Source organism: Vicugna pacos, chromosome X, assembly GCF_048564905.1.
Source record: "Vicugna pacos chromosome X, VicPac4, whole genome shotgun sequence".
Classification (NCBI taxonomy): Eukaryota; Metazoa; Chordata; class Mammalia; order Artiodactyla; family Camelidae; genus Vicugna; species Vicugna pacos.
Window position 1 is genome coordinate 13,738,639 of NC_133023.1, and position 20,884 is coordinate 13,759,522.

General features: G+C 44.2%; 2 protein-coding genes across 4 annotated transcripts in view; one reads left to right on the forward strand and one right to left on the reverse strand.

Moving 5' to 3' along the window:
• The window catches only part of CDKL5 (cyclin dependent kinase like 5), a 198,244-nt gene extending 187,501 nt beyond the window's left edge, over window positions 1–10,743 (forward strand). For all 3 annotated transcript variants that reach the window (XM_072956087.1, XM_072956089.1, XM_072956088.1), the window contains one exon: window positions 10,539–10,743. In XM_072956087.1, the coding sequence (XP_072812188.1) occupies window positions 10,539–10,624 (86 nt within the window). In that variant the 3' untranslated portion in view covers window positions 10,625–10,743. The remainder of the gene's footprint in view (window positions 1–10,538) is intronic.
• On the reverse strand, window positions 1,992–20,573 carry RS1 (retinoschisin 1). Its single transcript, XM_006217712.4, has 6 exons — window positions 20,522–20,573; window positions 13,371–13,396; window positions 12,670–12,775; window positions 6,559–6,700; window positions 4,152–4,347; window positions 1,992–2,173 (listed from the first exon to the last, which is right to left on the reverse strand). The coding sequence occupies exons 1-6, from the start codon at window positions 20,571–20,573 to the stop codon at window positions 2,021–2,023; spliced, it is 675 nt and encodes a 224-aa protein (XP_006217774.1). The 3' UTR covers window positions 1,992–2,020.
• Between the last annotated feature and the right edge of the window lie 311 nt (window positions 20,574–20,884).

Consider the following 20,884-nt stretch of genomic DNA (forward strand, 5'->3'; position numbering starts at 1 on the left):
GGGATTTCTTTTTTGGATGATGAAAATTTTCTAAAATTGATTGTGATAATGGTTGCTCAATTCTGAATATACTAAAAGTTAATTGAATTGTACACTGTAAATGGGTGAAATTTGTATGGTATGTGAACTTTATCTCAATAAAGCTGCTCCGAAACAAACATTTCCAACATAAACAGTTATGTGGAGAATCTTTATCCCTGCCTCACACTGTTTACTTTGCTTTTTCCCCTTACCTGTACTCCCCTCCTGTCTCTGGTGTGCCACTTGTGGAGTCTTCAACTCTTAGGCTACCACTAGTTTTTTCTGACAATTCATGTCATGATAAAAAGTTCCTTCAACTTTCCCAGTAAGGATTTCTGTAGGCATTTTGTTCAAAGTGGATTTGTCCATGTGTCCTAAGGCCAGAGAAGGAGATTTTTTTCCCACACCCTGAATTGATACCTTTACATTTGAAAGAAGATTGAGCAGGGAGAAACGTTTTTCCAGGTTTAAGTATACAGCCTGGGAATTAGAAAGATGCTGGGTTAAGTAAGAAGCTGTTCTAAGCCCCAAAACACCAGGGAAGAGCTTCTGGATTTTTAGGAGGTTCACAGAGAAAGTGAATGCAATGTCCAGGATCATGTAGATGTGTCCATTCACACCTTTTGGCTTTTGAAAACAGAAAGTCACTTGAAGCTGCTAGCAGAGGCTGCGCTGCTAGCAGAGGCTGCACTACATCAGGGCCAGGACAGTCTTGGATTCCCCAGGCTAAGTGGGGGGTCCTCAGCCTCTGATCGCACCCTCTCAGCTCCTACTTTCAAATTGTCTCCTGCCCACCTGCCCTGTCATCAGCCTCCTCCTGGGAAGGGCCTGAAAGCTCTAGCTGAGCTATAAATGGTAAAGGAGACAGACTCTCCTTCCCTCAAGCTCTCTGCTTCCAGAGCAACTCCAGCAGGGAAAGACCAGGCCAGGCCCCTGTGCTACAAGGCAAGGGGGCAGAGTTTGGGAGGTGGGGCTCCCCAGGGGTGGAGCCACATCACCCTTCTTAGGACGTGGGTCCTGACTGCTTCCTATGAAGTGTACTCAGCTGGTGGGCCTCTGTGTAGCCAGTGATAGCTCCTTGGCCAACTGTTTCCAAAGTGTTAAGCTTGTTGAAAAATGATAGCCCTAGATAAAAGGAAATTCTGATGTGTTCTGGTCATTTGGGGTTCCTAAATATAGGGAAGCTTGGCTACTTACATGTGTAGCCTGTCCCGTGTATTCACCTAAATAGTGACCACAGACTGATGTGCCTGAGTGGGGTGCAGAATGGAGCTGTGTGTGATGAGCACCCTGGACCTCCTTCAGTTGCTTTGTGTGGGGCTAGGGGCGGAGGGGTGAAGGCTCAGAGCAGGGGAGGCCCCCCCACCTGAGGTGTTTGGTCATGCATGACACGCAGGAGACTGAGATGTGGACTCCCACCCACCATACTCATCTGCTCCACCCAGTCACCCCAAAACCTTTCACTCTGCCTACCCAGTGCTCTGAAGTCCTAAAAGGCCATGATATAATGAAGACAAGCTTAACTACGCTTGAAGAAATCACACGCTCGCTCCCCCTTTGCGTTCAAAGCAATGCTTTATGAAACTGTCTGTTCCTGTTTTGAACGTGGTAAAGCGGAAGAATTTTCAAATTATCAGAGCTGCTTTGCATTCCCCTGGGACTGCACCTTTCACAGAGTCACTGAGACCAAAAAACTAGAAAAACTGAGAGCAGCAAATTAGACCTGCTCCTTAGGCTTTTGCTTGAAAATTTCTTTTAGGGACATTTTCTTTGTTCTTATTTTCTTTGGCCCTGAGTGTGGAATAAGTTCATTTTCTTTTTCTTTCACTGAAATTAGAAACTATATCTTAAAAAAGAAGTATTCTCTGCCCAGCTCTGCATTGAAGACAGCCTGTAAGATACAGCCCTGTTGGTCACAGTGATAGGTCAGCGTTCCCCTGGGGGCAGCCCTACACCCTCCCCTGCTGGAACCCAGGCAGGCAACGAGTTGGGGCAGGCATCAGGTACACTTGCTGACGCACTCCAGCAACTCCATCCGGATGGCGATGCGGACGTGCCAGCCCAGCGGGATGAGCCGGATGAATCGGGAAATGATGGGGGGTCGCAGCAAGTTCTGGACTGTGGAGGTTCGGTCTGAGTTTCCATAGAAAACCTAAAGAGAGGGAGGAAATCCTGTCACCATCACAGCAGGAGAGAGAAAAGGAAGACGGATTCCTGTCTGGAGTTGGCCCCAACTTTTGACTAAGGAAAATCTCAGTGCTTAAAGGGTAGCAAATTTGCTGATGACCCCCCCCAAAAACCTGACCTTGAATGATTGGCAACACCTACATGCTCTGAGCATCAATTTAAATAAATTAAAATTAGATAACAATTCACTTCCTCAGTCACAGTATCCATGGTTCAATCCTGTGATGGGTGTCTGCCATATTGGACACTGCAGACAATAACATTTCCTTCATTGCAGAAAGTTCTATTGGGTGGCGCTGATAGAAGATGCCTCTTGATTCTTATCACCAGTTTTGTGATGTAATCATTTGAATTTTGACAAGAGTTTTGAAAAGGACCACATGACAGTTAAAAGAGGAATGTTCCCATGTTCCAAAGGTATCCAAAGTGGGCCTTGAGTGAAAACTTGTGAGCTGGCTCTGAAGTTGTGAGCCAAAGTTTAACTGTCTGTGTCTACATCGATACAAATGGCAAGTACTTTTTAGACTTGGAAAATGTTTTATAAAGAGAAAAAGACATAAAAACTAGAGAGAAGATTCTGGAAGTGGGAGGGCAGTGCCCAAAGTAGAAAAAGGCTTTGCTTCCTGTTTTCGGGGATGTAACATACCATGATGCAGTGGCTGTAACATAAGGTACAGTGGATATTTGGCTATATTTTCAAAGGAGCCATTCTTTGCACTCTTTCCAGAGTCTTAGTGCTCTGCTGAATGACACCAGAACATTTCATTTCCTTCTGGGAGTATCTCCTGAAAAAATCTGGCTGCCACATTGACCTCATCCATCCACAAAACAAGAGCTGCCATGACCTTGCCTTTCTTCCCAATACCAACACCCTGCATCCCTTTCTCTCAGCTGTTTGCCCTTGATCCTATTCAAGTCAGGAGCGAAGTGAAGAGGGAGGATCGAACAGGCTTCTTCAGATCATACAACTGTCAGAGTCGAGTGCTTCTTTGGAAGGGACTGTAAAGACCTTCAGAAACAGACAGGGCTTGAAAAAGAATTCTCATATATCTTTTTGAAAAGCCAACAGATAGGAATGAAAATGAAATAAAATGTCCAAGTATCAAGATGGTTTTTCCTATTGTGTTCAAACTCCTTGAAATCTCAACTCATGAATGTCTTGCTGTACAGATTGTCATCAGAGAGTACAGAGCCTTCTGATGTTGAGCTGCACATGTCTACTTAACGTGATGAAATGTCCCAGTTACCGAAGGGAAGTTCTCACTCTCAGACATATGTACATATATATAATATTGATTATATATTTTATATGTATACATATGTATGTGTATATATAATATATTTGTGTGTATATATATACAAAATATAAAATCCAGAGCCTACTGTGTTCAGTCTATGATGAACAAGACTTGAGCCTCAGCCCTCAGAGATCAGGATATAAAGTTGCTCAAAGGTTAAGTGACTCTGTCGGCTCTGCTGGAATCCTTTTAACTGTTCACACAGTTTAGTGGCTAACTTGTTGGTCTCAGTCAATAGTAAGGAGAGGCCACATCTATGGAAAAGGACAAGGACCTGGCCGCATCAGTAGTAGATCAGGTCAGATCCATGCAGCAAAGTGTTCAAAGTCCAGTGAATTCAGAGTAATCCAAATGACCAGTCTTGATTATTCAACTCTCAGCTGATGGGTGAATTCAGACAAAGATTTGCACACATAAGTGGCATTCATTCTCAAACTGCTAAGCACTCGGGATTCAAGAAAAGACCTGTGCCTCCTGGTCAGAGGGCAGACGGTGTTGGGAAGAAGCACCAGTGACTTACCATACCCTGCGGTCAGTGTTCTGGCACTGACAGCAACACCGGGACAGGAGTGGAAGGGGCGTTCCCAAGCAGTGGGTAGGGTGGTGGGGAGAGCTGAAAGTGATTTAAGGGTAAGGCCGACTTACCCGGTTGTTTCCGGTCTGGTCTTTATAGTAAATCCAGTTCAGGCTCTCATCGGTCCTGTACTGCACGCTGTACTTGGTCATCCACTCATCGATGTCACAGCGCCCCTGGGTGAGGATCCCCGAAATCACCTTGACCTCCTTCAGATCTATCTGTAACCACTGGTTGCTGTCCTGGAACTTGGAGAGCCAGGCGCACCTGCGGGTGACACAGCGAATGAGCAGGAGCCTTTCCCCTTGGGCGCCTCCAAAGAACCAGCAGGTGTGTCTTTTGAGGGGCTGTCAGCACCTGAAGAGCCCCTGCAAGGCTCGGGCAGCCTGAGCTCCTATTGCTTAAACACCTGGAGGCTTGTCTCCAAAAAGTGATACTTGCATCATTCTCTCTCTCCCTGCACCTCCACTGCCCAAGGGAAAATTGCCAGATTCAACTAATTTGTCAAAGAAATGCCTTCAAGTGTAGCTGAAATCACCTTTGGGGTGTGGTTGAGCATGTCTTTCTTCAAAACGTGGGAGTGCTTAGTTATTGCACTTGCCGGCCCCCTTCCCTTTTCATGAGTTTCTCCTGGTGTTCTTTCTCTATAAATTTATTTTCCTTTAATTTCACTCTCTTCAGACCTATTTGCGTCTCCTTGGGTGCTGTCATCCATGGCTTTCAGAGACTGCCTACCACGTGCAGAACACTGAACCAAGTGGCTCTGGAAGGGCTTTTCACAATTGTAAAGCCAAGCAACCACTAAAGGAACTGATTTATTGTTTACTTATATCCCTTGTAAGTTGTGGAAACCTATAGTTTATGTGTGTACTGTGTGTGTGTGTGTGTGTGTGTGTGTGTGTGTGTTAATTAGCTTCTCGGGACTCAACCCTTGGCTGCCTTCTCTTCTAGTTCTGGACTTGCTCCTTGGGTGGCTCGTGACTTTTTGCGTCCATCCCAGACCTTTTCTAAATTCCAAATCCTGAGAAATCAGTTGCTAGCTAGACAACTTCTCCTGGGTGCCATACAGCATCTCCCATAAAATATGTCTAAAAAGAGCTCCTAATTCTCCTCACCCCAACCCTACTTCCAATGTTCATCTCTCTGAATGCTACCTCTTCCTCTGTCACCTCAACATCCAGTCTATCTATTGGCTCCATCTCCAGATGTTTCTCATTTACTTCTCTCCATTTCCCTGTCACCACTCTAAACCATGTCACCCTCAGTTCTTGCCTGGACTGCTGTTGTAGTTTACTTAACTCGTCAACCCGGTGACCCTCCTTGCCCTTACCCCCCACCCCTACTCCACACTAAACAGCTCTTCCCACAAGAACCAGAAGATTTTACTCAAAACACATATCTGATTGTGATACTCCTCAACTTCAAATCTTGCTCTGGTCGAGCCTGCTACTTGTCTCCCAGTAACCTCTTCACATCTTCCTTTTGTAATAGAACTCCTGAGTTTTCTCTGGGCAGGTGGTCACCCAGTTGAGATCACATTTCCCAGTTTCCCTTGCAGCTCAGTGGGACACTTTAACCAAATTCTGATCAATGAGATGTGGGCAGAAGTGGCCAGTAGGATTATATATGTATCCTTAAAGGAAAAGTGTACACACTCTGCATTTCTTTTCTCCCTACTGATGGGAACATGGATGTGATAGTGGAAGCTAGAGCAGCCATCTTGGACCCCAAGATGGAAACTTCATGTTAAGGATAAGAGAACAGCAAAGTGAAAGAGTCTGGGTCCCTAGTACCATCCAGCTGCCATAACAACCCTAGACTGCCTAATCACTTCCACGTTGATTAAGTCTCTGTATTTTGGGGCTCTTTGTTACAGCAGCACAAACCTGTATTCTAACTAATGCACAGTCAAGGTCTTCCCATTATCCCTAAAATAAGGACCACAATCCTTAAGATGACTTATGGCCCTGCACCATCTGACTTCTGCCTACCTCTCCAGCCTTCTCTCACCTGTGCTATAACCTTGCTGGCCTTTACAGTGCTCATCCATGTGCTTGAGGGATCTTCCCAACTCAGGGCCTTTGCACCTGCTGCATCCTGTGCCTACCCCCACCCCAAACTTCCCACCTGGCCAACTGAAATTCTCAGGTGAAATATCCTTTCCTTAGAAAGCCTTCCTTGGTGCTTCCAACGGACTAGGTCTTTCTTTTTTCATCTCCTCCATAGCACTCATCACATTTACCAGCTGACCAGTTGTGTGACAACGTGCTTAGAGTACCCCCTCTAAACTGTGTGCTTCTTGAAGGTGAGGAGCCCATCCACTGTGTTCACTGTTGTATCCACAGTCCTTGGCACGTGGAAGGCACTCAGTTAATATTGTTGAATAAATAAAAGCATTCTGTGTCATTTATTTATTACAGAGACCTACTCTTTCAAATTACATGAAAAAAAAATCACCGAGCTGCCTACACTGCTTACCCAAAGCCTTGACTGTTGAGCCGAGCCTTGTTGGCGGTCCACGAGGAATACCAGCCCACGTACTGCTCCAGGTTGGAGCAGGTGATCTGGTCTGGTGTAACCTCTCCTGACTCGAAACCCAGGGGCTTATGATATGGGCATTCTGGGAAAGGAAAAACAATGCACATTAAAACACTCCATCACATAGCAAGACTCAACAAACACGACATGACTGAAGGGACAGATGAGACCCTCTCCTTCGCACTTTGGAAGGTGGAGGATGTTTTACTTGTCAACGCCGTTCACAATAGGCAGAACTGGGTCTTCATCTTATTCACTGCTCTTGTGAGAAGAAAGTGAAGATGAAGTAAAGGGATTGCCATAGAGACTCACAGCATCCACAAAAGCAGAGGGAAGTAGTTCTATGGCAACCTCATTGGAGGTGAGGGGGTGGGGGCGGGGAATTCTGAGAAATACTTTACCTCCTCCACAAACTTAGAAACTTAAAAACCAAGAGGTTTGCGGCAAAATATATTTAAATTCCATACGCTTTATTTTCCTCATTAACACAGATTAGCCATCCCACTTGATGACATCAGGGTCCTTAATTGTCCTCAGGCAGCGTATGATGCCAATTATAGGAACAAAACAATGGTGAGAGGCAAGAAGGGCAATTATATATTAAGACTGACTTCCCACTTGTAAATTGAGGTTCTTTCACTAGTCTAATAAAAAAAAAAGTTGGGGCGCGTGGTGAAATGCGCCTAAGTGACTGTTGAAAAAAGAACTGATGAACTGCTTTTTTCCAAATAACAATAGTCGAAGTTGGTTCTTCTGTTAATTGTCTGCTGCTTCTCATAAATTTCCCCTCACATTTAGTGTTGAGTTACCTGGTCAGAGACGGCCAATTGGCAACCCAGTATCCCTTCTCCCGTTCTTTTTGACTAAAGAACCCAAGTTTTGTTGGGTGCCACAATGTAGTCAGTTTCCCAACTGCCTTTGCAGTTAGAATTGACCGTGTGACGCAGTTTCTGACCCGTGAGATATAAGAGGATGTCTGCTGGGGATTTCTGATCAGGTTTTGCTTGTCCCCTCTTTATTCTTGTTGCTTAGAAGGAAGACCTGATGGCTGGTGCAACAGTAGCCATCTTGCACCATGGGGGTAGGACCCAGAGAACTCAAGAGACCTCAGCCCTGATATCCTTAAGCAACTCCTTACCCCTATTCTTTTTACCATATGCCCTAAAGCAAAACTCCTAATTCAGCAAGCCACTATTTAGGAGGTCTCTAATTTATAACCAAACCCAGGTTCTAGCTGAATTTCTTTACAAAACAAATGATAAACTTAGGCAAATACATTCTCCTGGTTTTCCAATTGTGAATGAGAAACTTCAAGTAAGACAGATCATATTACTTTTTTCCATGTGGAAATTTGAGTTCAGAGTGAAAAGCTGAGCATAGCTACTGGGGCATCATCACCTTCATCAGTAAAACAAGTGCTGAGGTATTTCTGGAGGATAATTTTCAAAATCAGTAAAGCTGAATGACTCATGCAAAAGCTTGAATGCCATCCTGAGGCTCCAGAATGCCTGCAGGGACAGTCATGCCCTAACCCCAGAGATGGAAGATAGGACAGCTTCAGGCCTCTGGCCAGGGTGAATAACTGCCTTTCTGCCCAGGGCACCGGACAGGGCCAGCTCCCACCAGTAGCTGCAGCTTAGTGGGACTGGAGGCGAGGGGAGGCATTTGTAGTCTATCAAGTACCCGAAGCTTCAGTGGGGGGAGTGCTTTCTGGGCCACTCCACCATGCTTTGTGTGGCCAGATCATCGGGAGGGCTTGCTAAGAATGCAGTTTCCAGGAAACCTTGGCTTACTGGGGAAGGCGTTTTGTTGGCTGGAGGGTTCAGTGGGCCTGATGCCTGTGGCCTTGGGGTCTCCTCTACCTCCTCAACTCCCCTCTGACCTGGAAGACAAGTCTAGCCCGTGCCACTGGGAGGAGCGACAAGACCTAAGCATCGGAAAGCTGGGTTTCACTTGGGCCTTGGTTGCCGCTTCAGTTCTAATCATGGATGTCTCTAAGGCCCCTCCATCCTGAACCCTGCTTTTCTTGCTCCAAGGCCAACAGCTCAGAGGGAGGAGGCAGAGGGAAAGGAAAAGCCATCGCCACCTCTCCCGATCACTTTATCCTTGGCATTTTGCTCTTTCTCTATTTTCCCCTCACATGTCTTTTCCTACTTCTTCCCAGTTAGCCCGGTTTGGAGTGACATTGCAGGGACCTGGCCAGTGGCAATAGCCTTGAAGACCTGTGAGGGTTTGTCCAGACATGGATCCTGCCCACACTCTCCAGGGAAGGCAATAAGCTCATCATCCCCATGGCTTCAGCCAGCATCAGGCAGCCAGTGATCTGACTCCCAGGCCCCAAGCTCCATCCCTCTGCCCCCTAAATATTTCCAGGTGACCAGTTTCATCTGGGTGATCCAAAGAGGCTTTACACGCATATGTCCCAAACGAAGCCCTTTAGCATCCAAGCACTAAGCCCACCCCCAGTCCAGTGCTCCTGTCTCAGGCATTGGCACCTCCAGCTCCTCAGCTGCTAACCCAGAAATCCAGTGGTTTGGCCCAGGGCACAAAGCAGAAATTCTGCGATGGATCTCAACCAGGACATCACCTGGACAGTTACAGAAGTGCTGGTATTTGGGCCATACCCCCAGAGATTCAGATGTTATTGGTCTGGGGCAGGACCAGAGCATGGGGCAAAGCTGCAGGTGACTGTAATGGGCAGCTCAGTTCAAGAACGCCTGTTTAGAGCCAATGCGACCTGAGATTGGATTCTTTTCTCCGTCTGCGTGAGTTTAGGCAAGCTGCTCAACCTCTCTGGGTCTCAGTTTCCTCATCTGTGAAATGGGCACAACAGTAGTCCCTGCCTCTGTAAAGTTGCTTTGGGATCACTTGAAACAGTGTTGGTAGTGTCGAGCCTGTCATGCCTAACCAAAATGCAGCAGCTAATACTGGTGTAATAGGGTGAGTTTGTGAGAGTATATTCATGTCTTCTTGAGTTGTATACATATACCAGTTAATACTGGTATTAAGCAACATAAGTAATGTTGATGAAGGAATTAAAGGGACCCTCTTCACACACAAAGAATATGTCCTTCCCATGTTTTCTGCCCAATGGAGTTTTGTTACTATAAACTATGAAGCCTGTTTCTACACATGTTACTCTTTATTTTTTTAGTGGAGGGAGATAATTAGGTTTATTTATTTATTCTTGAGGAGGTACTGAGGATTGAACTCAGGACAGCATGCATGCTAGGCATTCACTCTACCACTTGAGCTATACCCTCTCCCCTTACACTCATTTTACTCTTAAGGAAAAGCCTGCATCTTCTGTGGCACAATTGTCTTTTCTGAGCGATGATCTGATAATTAGATGGATAAAGGCAGAGTCATAATGTGCTACTAATCCAGGCTATGCACACTTAACATACTAGCCGTTCTTATTCAGTAGATAATTTCTCAATGTGTTGGCCCGAAGGCCAGACATGCTTATAAAGAATGTTAATCTAAAGAAACATAAAGAGAGTTCAGGGCCATTCTTAACAAGAGAGATATGACTATTTTTAAGCACATGTATTAGACTTGAGTCTATATGATGAGATAGTGGAATACAGAATATTTATAGAAGAATAAACTTGAATATAATGTGGAAATATAAAATCTGGACTATAAGAAAGCGTTGAGTCATTGGATTTCTTATACTTTGACACCTCCCCTCCCCTACTCCCCACTCTCAGAATGATGAGGTAATCTTGTCTCAACTGTGGAAAAGACAGACCTTTTAGTGTAATAGCGTTAAACCAGAGATTAGGAGGCCATAATGCACCTGGCCAGTCACCTTCTGCTCTGTGGAGGGGGACCCCCGGGCAGTAACAGCCAGTGCGCAGCTGTGAGCACCTCCCAGCAGCTCTGAACAACCCTCCTTGTGCTTCTGTGCTTTCTAGGCTCTTCCCTCCTAAGGCGGGCTCTGGTAGAAGCGCTCATGCTACGAAGCGAGAGAAACCAGGCAGCGTTCTTGACGTTACAATGAGGATCTGAGGCACTGATGGGCAAGTGATTTCTGGAAGGTTGTGATTAGTTCTGCTGCCCTGAATCATGTCTTTCATCGAAAAACCAATTGACATGAATGAGTCAACCATTTAACACTAAGGTTGCGTTTTTTTCTTTCCTGGGAATTCTGTGTTGTTCAAACCAAACCAAACCAAAAAAACACTAACAGGGAGAGGAGAACACTTAAGCTAAAAGAATTTCTGATTTCAGAGCTTCAAGTTCATGGCAATTTGGAGGGGGACAGCCTGGGCAGCCCAGGTCATCTTGACACTCAAACACACAGCCCTCCTCAGCTGCACAGGTAATTGGGTCAATGAGGTCAATCCGTATAAATAATCTCTTCCAATTTCTCCTTAGAAAGAGCTTCCTTGGACTGGAATTCCAATAGGTCTCCTATCTCTAGTGAAGAGTATGTTTGTTTCCACTAAACAGTCAACACCTCCAGGGTAGAGACGGTGGTTCAGCTTTGTCTCCCCATCAGTTCCTGGCACATAATAGGCACAGGATGAAAGAGGGTGGAGTTGAATTCTAAATGGATTCTTAAGGAGAGTGCTTTGGTCTTTACTGGGCCCATCACCCCAGCACAGAATGGCTGCAGGAGCTCCTGTGGAACTGAGGTGGGAGGTCCTCCCAGGGGAGAAGCCCACCCAACTCATCCGCACTTACTGCTTTCCTCTCTCCCAGGCCCCCACTGTTTCCTTCCAGAAGACTTAGCCCAGAAACCACTTCCTACCCCTTTAGTAAATATGGAAACAGAGGCAGTAAAAGCCATTGTAGACTACCCCTCTCTGCCCCGCCCCACAATTTGCTATTTTAATACCAATTCAGTGAAGGAATGAAGAGAAGCTCACATACTACACACAAACCTCTCTCCGGAGCTATTCTTAGGTGATTATGTAAAGTGAGTGATGGGGCCTGGCACCATCATAACCCTGGAAGAGGTGTCAAGGACAGTTGCAGCGAAAGAGGCTGTGCACTGCGGTGAATACTGAGCACTGCAGACGTTTGATGGGCCGCCCAAGCCTCTGAAGGTCAGTGTGAGCTCACAGGGGGCATGAGGTAAAGGAGCTACTGTTTGTAGCTGGTCCTTTACAGATACTATCCAGACACAGGACAAGATGCTTTAATGCTTCATCTGATTTAGTCCTCACAACAACTCCTTAGAGCAGGGTCCGCAAACTGTGGCCCTTGGGCCAAATGTGACTCGGTCACTGTTTTTGTATATAAAGTTTTATTTATATACATGCATTTACATAATTGTGTCTGGCTGCTTTCCAGTTGAGGTGTGGGGACCCTGTGGCCCATAGGGCCACACATATTTACTGTCTGGTCCTTTACAGACAAAGTTTGCTGGCCCCTGCTTTAGAGGAAGGCATTCATATTAGTAGGAAAGGCTATTATGCTGCAGAACAAATTGTCACAGAAATTTCAGAGGCTGAGCACAACAGGTTTATTTTTCACTCAGGTGATTCACCTGTTGTGGGTCGGCAGGGGTTGTGTTCCACTTAACCTTCCCGGCCCCCAGGCTGAAGAAGTCACTTTCTCAAGCAGGGAAAGGAGACCCTGCTCCCTTTGACTGGAACCCTGTGAGGCCACCTGACTGTGAGGGGGCTGGGAATGTGGGGCAGCCGGTGGTGGTTTGGTGAGTGATAAATACCCGGGCACAGGGGGCTTACCTCCGTTTGACAGAACAAGGCCACGGTGGGAATCCCAGAATTAAAAAATGATGCAGCCAGGATTCCAACTCTGGTCTTTCTGGCTCAAAAGCCTATGCTCTTCTTTTGTTGAAAGTTAGGTGCCATCTTACCATCTCACCCAGACCCAGGAAGCTGTTCTGAACAGTAATTTCAGTGCAGTTTGTTGGAGCAGTGGCCATTGAGATCTGAAGCTTAGAGGCCAACTGGAGAAAACCCAGAGTGTGGCTTTCAGGGACTTTAATTCAGCAGGGAGAAAAGAGAAAGGAGAAACAGGGTGTTCCCAAGGATACCCCAAGGATCTGGTGCCCCAAGGAGAGGGGACACTCACCTGGTATGCAGTCTAAGGGGGTGGCGCCCACAGACCACAGGGCATTGGCACCTCCTTGGCAATCGCACTTGCACGCTCTGTGGAACCAGGGGTCCTCGCCCTCATCCTGCAGGGAGCCAGAGGGGCAGAAGCGTCAGAAAAGTCACAGTTAAAGGCACCTGGGGTCAGCACCACCGGAAAAGCTTTCATTCAAAAACCTTGCTCATTCGTTTCCTGTTGTTTGCAGTGGCTTTCACACTCCACCAGCACAACTGAATAATGAATCCACTTTAACACACACAGTTGCCACTCATCTTTGAGTCTAGATAGACAGATGTTGGGTGACCAGCTAAAAATCTCACAGACACACCCATGTAGAGGGCTGTGTCCACCCCATAATAGTTATCTTCAGGGGCTCGAGGAGCCTTAGTCGGAGGTTAAGCTCCTCACATCTCCTGGAGGTCCCCTCTGGGGATCCCGTTTTAAAAGGTGCTGGATTCAAGATTATGCCATCTGATTTAAGACCTGTTTTACTTGCCTTCTTTCATTAAAACACCAGTCTTGGAGCTTTTCCAGATAAAATGTACGATTGCCGCTACCAGAAAAAAAATACCTTTAAAACTACACTTTTAAAAAAGTGATAATCTTATATATTGTGTTTGGCTAGGAAAATCTTCAAAAACGGTATCCATATAAATTCCAGCCTTCTTACTGTAACATACCTCAGTAGACGATAATCCCAGTGTGGCTGTGGGAAAGGACAAGAGATGAAAAATTAAGTTAAAAAAGGAAAGAGAAATTCAACAAAATGATTCGTTACATGGAAGAGCGAAATGAAAATAGTCATGTCAAACTTAACAAAGCCCCTTCTGGCAGAAGTCAAACTAAGTATGTACTGGAAAAAAACATCCACAGCTGCTGAGGAACTAGGGACCATAAAATTAAACAGAAAGACAAGGATGATGTTGATTATTTTTGTTCATTGTAGAATTTTGGAAAATATGTTAATGTTGCAGAGAGAGAAAAAAAGCACCTATGTATTTTTTAATAACCAAAGGTAACACTGTTAATATCTCCTTGTAAATCTCTCCTGTCTTTCTTTCTCTGCAAATTTTTAAGAATACACTTGAGGTGGGGGAGGGTACAGCTCAGTGGTAGAGCACATGCATAGTGGGCACAAGATCCTGGGTTCAATCCCCAGTGCCTCCATTAAATAAATAGATAAATAAACCTAATTACCTCCCCCCCAAAATAAAAATAAAATTTTTTTAAAAGTTAAAAAAAAAGAAATATCCACTTAATGAGCTAAAGTTAATTCCACATCTTGGATGCAGTATATAAATATAACTGTCAACATTTCAGTGAGACTTGTGCCTGAATAAATAAATAAATAAATTTAAAAATAAAAAAATAGAATGCACTCGAGACCCTATCTACACAGTGTTGTAGGTTTACGACTTATTCCACTTAACATTGTCAGTGAGAGTTTTCCCCTTTACTTGTTAAATTTCCATCATAATCATCATGGTTTGTCTGCTAAATGTGCTCTTAGGAGTTGATTCCCAGTTCCCTCACTGGGATGCATTCTGGTGATTTAAAATTAAGACATTGTTTTAAAAAAATTTTTAGGGTTGTATATTACGTACAGGAAATATCAAACCACAATCAAAGTGTAAATACCATATGAGTGATGTGGGAAAATTGAAAATGTGCAAAATTTTACATATAACCTATCTTTATAGAAGTATGAATAAATAGAATGAATGCACAATTTAATAGGGAAAGAGTCTGTAGGTATTAGCATAAGTTGATTGTTTAAAGCTGCACTGTCCAATGAGGTAGCCACTAGTCCCATATGGATATTTGAATTTAAATTTATTAAAATTAAAAATCCAAATTCCTCAGTCACACTATCCACATTTCAAGTGCTTAATAGCCACATGTGGCTAGAGGCTATGATATCGGACAGCACAGATACAGAACATTCTCATCATTGCTGAAGGTTCCACTAGACAGTGCTGGCTTAATACACCAAAGCTCCAATTCCCATTTTCAACAAAACAGATGCCTTCATTTCTGATTACAAAAGGAACACATATCTATTATATAAATCTTAAAACCTGAGTGTAGACGGTAGAAATAAAAGTCCCTCCTTAACCCCTTTCCTATCTAAAAATTGAATCTGATACCCACCCAAAACTTTCAGATTGTTTTGGAGAGTAAAGAAATGGTCTCATCTTTTTCATCAGAATTATAAAGCTTTTTTTTTTTCAAATTGTGCCTTTATTTAAATAATACCTATGTACCTGTTCCACACACAACCTTTGCGTGTCCACTGTGTGCCTGGCCCTGCACCAAAGCCTGGGCCTTCTGAAATGGAAGCCTTGCTCTCTGCCCACAAGGAACTTGAGAACCCAGGAGAACACAGAACACTGGACCATGCACATGGTGAGTACTCTGCTGGGTTAGACATAGGCTATAAGGGGAGGCGAGGGAGCATATCTTTCAGCCTGGGCAGGTTCAGGGCCACCGCTCAACTGTGATCACCAAACCACTGTCTCTCCTGTGCCCTCATCCTCTGGTGATTCATTCCTAGAGACTCCTTGGCCTACCTGCTATGGGTAGAAGTGACCCTCTCAGGGAGCAAAGAAGGCTAAGGAGCACCATCTGGGTAGGAGGCCAAGCCCTGTGCTGGCAAAGGAAGTTACCAACGACTCTCACTTTCACATCCAATGGACTCCTCCCAACATTGACCGACCTTACATCTTCAAGCTGTGGTGTAGGGTGCTGTCAGTCCCTCCCAGTTTCCTTTAGCATTCATCACACTGCTCACCTGTTTCTTTTCCCACCACTCTGAATAATCCTTCTCGAGAGCTCTGTTTCCTCTACCCCCGCCCCCCCCCCCACCATAAATGTTACTAAACCCCAGATCCCAACACATGCATTGAATGGCTTACTGGATATCTCCCTGTAGATGTCTCTTACTATCTAAAACTGGACCGAACCAAGTATTGGCCAGGTCATGAAACAACCTGAACTCTCATTTGTTGCTTGTGGAGTATATAAGTTGGTCTAACCTCTTTGAAAAACTCTTTGGCCATTTATACAAAAGCTGGACATAGATGTGCCCTATGACCCAGCAATTCTACTCCTAAGTATTTACCGACTAGAAATGAATACAAATGTTCTCCAACAAACAAAAACATGTACTAGATTATCTGTAGTAGCAATATTTGTAAAAACCCCAAACTGGAATCATTCATGTGTGCAACAAGAGTAGATTGGATACATGTGGTAAACTCACACAGTGGAACACTATACTGCAATGAAAATGGACAGCCTACAACTCCACACCACAATATGGCCACTCCTCACAATGTCAAATAGTGGAAAGTCATATGGTAAAGTGGACATACTGTATGAATCCACTTAAAATGTACAAAGATAGACAGAAGTAGTCTATGCCCACTAGATATTAGGGTCTTGGTCACACTTGGGGCAGGGAGTAGCAAGGAGGAAGCCCAGGGAGGGTGTCTGGGGGTGTTGGTAAAGTTCTGTTACCTGATCCGAGTGCTGGTTACTTGGGTATGTTTAGTGGTAAAAATTCACTGAGCTGTACATTTACTTGTGCTCGTCCATATATATATTACACTTAAATGTATGTATGTTATACTTAAGTAAATAGTTTTTTTTAAAACACTAAACTCATTATATCCTTCCTAGGATTGTTCTCCTTTCTCTATTTCTTATCCTAGTAAATGGTTCTGGAGCTCAGGGGAAAGCCCAGATAGGCTGTGCTCCTCGCAGTTAATGTGACCCTGAAGCCGTAGCGTCAGTCCCACAGCTGCTCCCCAAGAGCTGTGAAGTAGGTGAGGAATTGGCATCTTGTTGATTTTAGGGCTGTTAATCCAGAAGGCACTCGCTTCCACTCCACCTCCGAGAAAGCTGGGGTGGCGGAAATGCAGTCAGGCCCTGTCAGGCCAATATCAATTGGGCCAAGACTCTTTTGGGGGGACCAAAGGAGAGGCTTGTCGGTCACTCACAGAGTGGCCTTAAATAACCAAACCAAATTGGCCCAGAGGCCGCGTCTTGGCACTGAAGACGGTCTGTGCAGCTGCAACTGAGCAGACCCAGAGTTCAGGCGAGGCCCCTCCAATTACGGCGTTCAGGGCCTTTGCCTTACCCGGGTCCATGAGTGGGCCCGGAGGGGTTCCGAATTCTCCGGAAACAGAGCAGAAGGCAAAGAGGAAAGGGTGGGAGGTTCCGCCCGTCTACCTGTGGAGAGGAAGATACCTATGAAGAAGGCCTATTTTCATAGCCACCTCCTGTGCTCCATCAGATTTCCGGCGGTTTTTCCCCTCCCGAGCTCCTCTTCCCAGAAAGCGTTTGTCTGTAGACAGCTGAGGGTTCTGAGGCACCAGATCTTATGGAAATGAGCAGAGAGAAGGAACAAGAAGCATTTTACAGGAAAAGCTGTCATCAAGGGAGCAGCAACGTGGCTGCTGTCGTCCCCGAAACGGTTTAATCACCCGAAAGCTGGCGAACAAAAGCAAGAAGCGTGTTTGACTACATCTTCTAATCCCAGAAAATAGCAATGCTGAAATGCGCGAAAGAAAACAGGTCAGACTTTAAAGGAAAAAGGAAAATATTCCAGTTACGGGGTTGCCTGTTTTTCTCCCCACTCAGATCGTCTTGGCGATTCCTCCACGTTACAGGTTTCCAGAATCTGCGACGTCTGCCACTCATCAATCTTAGATTTATGCAAGATGGAGCCATTCGGCCCTTTTGCTCAAAGGGCCACTACCTAGGCTTGTTACTGCAGCAAGAAAATTCAAGCATACCTATTTCTTGAAATGTACCTTGCAACCACAGGAAGCAAAGTGCACATTAGACACGCACTAGAAATAGGGAAGATTATTCAGGCGGTTTGATTGGCTGTCACTAAATATGGAGTTTTCCTTCGCATGGAAACAGGTGAAGCCGAGAAGGAAAGCATAAAATTATGAATGATAAAAAACTGTCTATAACTAGCTTCCAATCTACTTGAGAAACAAGAACAAGACACAGGAGAGACAGCAGGCTGTAATAATGTCCCTCTGGCAAAGAAGAAAGAAGGAAATTGCTTCTTGTGTGAAAGTGTTACTATTTTAGGCAACACCATATTCATGGGTAAATCTGTTATCTGTACATGCTTCAACATGGATGAATCTCAAAAACATATGCTAAGTGAAAGACAAAAGACCATATGTTGTATGATTCTGTTTGAATGAAATGTCCGGAAAAGGCAAATCTATAAGAAACAAAGTAGATCAGTAGTTGCCAGTGGATGCGGGGAGGGGGCAATTAGGAGTGAGTAATTAATGTCTACCGGTTTCTTTCCGAGATGACGAAAAATGTTCTAAAATTAGATTGTGTGCTCTGCAAATCTGTAAATATACTAAAAACCACTGAATTGCACACTTTAATGTGGGTGAATTTAATGGTATGTAAATTACACCTCCATAAAGCTGCTTTAAAAAAAAAATCTGCTATCTCTGATGGTTGACACACTTGCAGAGGGACAACAAAATGAGACTTGATGATTTTTTGGCTTGTTTTTATATAATAGCCATGACCAAGCAATGGAACAATATAATTTAATAAGATGGATGTTTTAAAAGTCATCATCGGCTCTGAATCCAAAATGTACAATGCAAGATAAATAGAAGCCTGCCTCAGTTAAAAGACATAGGTAGTGCTTTACTATGATTGTGTATTCCCAAATGACCCTTCATCCAATGCATAAGTGGAGTCAATCCATCTACCTTATTTCATTCTAATAAAGAGCCGTTGCCACTGTGGAACAGAAAGAGCAAAGAGTAAATTAGACAAAGAACCTTTGTCTTCAGGTTGCCAGTTGTGTAGAATACATCTTTCCCCTATGCATTGGCCTTATTTCTCTATCTGGATTGTAAGCTGATTAAGTGCAGCAATTGTGTCCTGCATTTTTTCTCTGTGTCCTGGTCTATCCCTCTAGCTCAGGGTAGAGCACACAGAGGTCGCCAAGCCACGCTGGCTGGTTTTGGCTGGCGGCTTTCCCATTATGCCCCGTGAGGATGGAAGGCCTGGGTTAGGTGGGTAAGAGAAGTGTCTCAAGCCTACCTGCTGGACCACATTCCATTCCACCCACACAGATGGATTCTCTGCTCTTCGTGGAAATTTTTGGAGCCCCCCAGCCATGCACAAAGACTGATAAACTATAGAACAGGAAAGAGTGCTGTGCTCTGTGCTTGGTGACAGCGTGTCTTTATTAGTTATCCCTTGACTGCGTGGGTCTCATTTAAAAGTGGCCTGATAACCTTTTCTAGGGCTTATTCCCGTTTAGGGGCCACAGGGCAGGGTTGTTCAAGTCAGCACGGTGAAAGCAAAGTTCTGCCCAATGTGTCAAGTTCTTACACAACTTTTGGCTCGTAGCAGGAACTCAGAAATAGATTCTTGAACTGATATAAATGGATTCTTGAATGAATCAATGAACTAATGAATCTCATTGCCAATCATGAATAAGAGAAATCTGAGGGGGAACCCTGTGGATGTCTGAGAACCAAGGGAATTGGGATCTCAGTCTTAAAAAGCTTTGTTTAGATTTTCTTGCTGAGGAAAGAACAAGGAGTAAAGGGAAAACAACAACCCCCCTCAAAGCATCTTGAAGTATTAAGAGTTTCTGGGACAAGTTGCTGACTCTTAACTGCAAGGGGGAAAAAAAAAAACAGACAATTGGTCAAAATGATCCCTACTTAGAAATATATCTTGAAGGTTTGCAAAATGACCCTGGGGTTATATTTTTCCAGGTCTTTCTAAATATTGAGAACTGTGACTAAATAACAAAGGTTGTGATTGGGGAATCATGAAAGTGTGTATTCTACCAGTAAAATATAATAAGAGAGTAGAGGAGTAGAGCAGGAAATGATTTAAACCAGGAATTCTGACTCTGTGTGATTTTCGTCATGTCTATCTACAAGGTCATGGGCAGAGTGGAAAGGCCGCCTCCTTCCTGCCCTTTTTATTTATTTTCTGTAATGCACATAAACACACAATGAACACAAAGAGCCAATTCCTGATGTCCAGAATGAACCTTAAAAGGAATTCTGAGTTGATGGGTTCTTAAGAGTTGAGAGAGGCATGAAAGAACATTATTTCAAAGATTGAGAGAGAATTTAAAAGTTGAATTGGATGACATTTTAGAGATTTGCCTTTAATTTCTCCTTATTTATTAAGCATTTCACTCCTGCTGGGGCTATATTTAGAAATTAAAAAATGATTGAGTGTATGGAGTCATTGGGGATTCCTTACTCTCAGTTGGATTATTTCTATTAGTGTCCAGTGGTATTTGGTATGTTATGTTAATCCATATTTAAACTAGGGTGACCTCACATCCTGATTTGCCTGGGACCGGCCTGGTTTACACCTGTTGTCCCAGCAGAATTATTAATAGCATCTTCTTCCCCTCTCAATAGTGTCCTGCTTTGGAAGATTAAATTCTATAATCACTCTAACTTTGATGCCTAAAAACCTTCAAGAATACACCACACTTTCTTATTAATTGTTACAATTTATAGCGATTTTCCACAATTTCTGAGACCCTGCTTTCTGTCCCATTTTAAGCACCCTTTGAATTTTTGAAGGCTCCTCACGGAACCAGAAAGCCAGTGGTGAGACAAAGAGGACCGCATCACACAAAGACAACTGTTGTTCATTAATAACACATATTAATTAATTAGCATGCCTTGCTCATGAATAATAATTATTCCAGTTGCATTTCCACTAATCAGCTATATGATTAATTCAATTGTATTATTAAGTATTTAATGAGTGCTAATGGTTTGATAGCACATACCTTCATAGCCAAAGAGAAGTAAAAACAAGAAGCCTTCTATCTTGCGTGGCATTCTCCCCTTGTCCTTGGCTGCTGCTCTTCCTTATCGAAGTGGAGAGCTTCCTTTGGAACAGGAGCTTAACTTGAGCACTGGCCTCATTAAGCATCTTATTCCATTTAGTTCTTAGGGCTTTGGCTGAGCCCCGCTAAGTTAACCCACATAGTTACCTGCCTCAACAAGGAAGTCTCAGAGAAGAATCTAATGTCAACTGAGGTCGGTTTAGCAAAGGAAGATATTGGCTTTATTCTATCTTTAAATGTAAGGGAAGCAGTGGAGGAAAATAGAAACTAGAATCAGAAGACCCAGGTCTTAATCCTTTCTCT

Excerpts from the sequence above, each read along its gene's own strand:
- RS1 (XM_006217712.4), bottom strand. The coding sequence starts at position 20,573 with ATGCCACGCAAGATAGAAGGCTTCTTGTTTTTACTTCTCTTTGGCTAT. Across the intron at positions 12,776-13,370 it reads TGGGATTATCGTCTACTGAG|GATGAGGGCGAGGACCCCTG; the intron begins GTATGTTACAGT and ends GGCTCCCTGCAG. Across the intron at positions 4,348-6,558 it reads CTCAACAGTCAAGGCTTTGG|GTGCGCCTGGCTCTCCAAGT; the intron begins GTAAGCAGTGTA and ends TGTCACCCGCAG.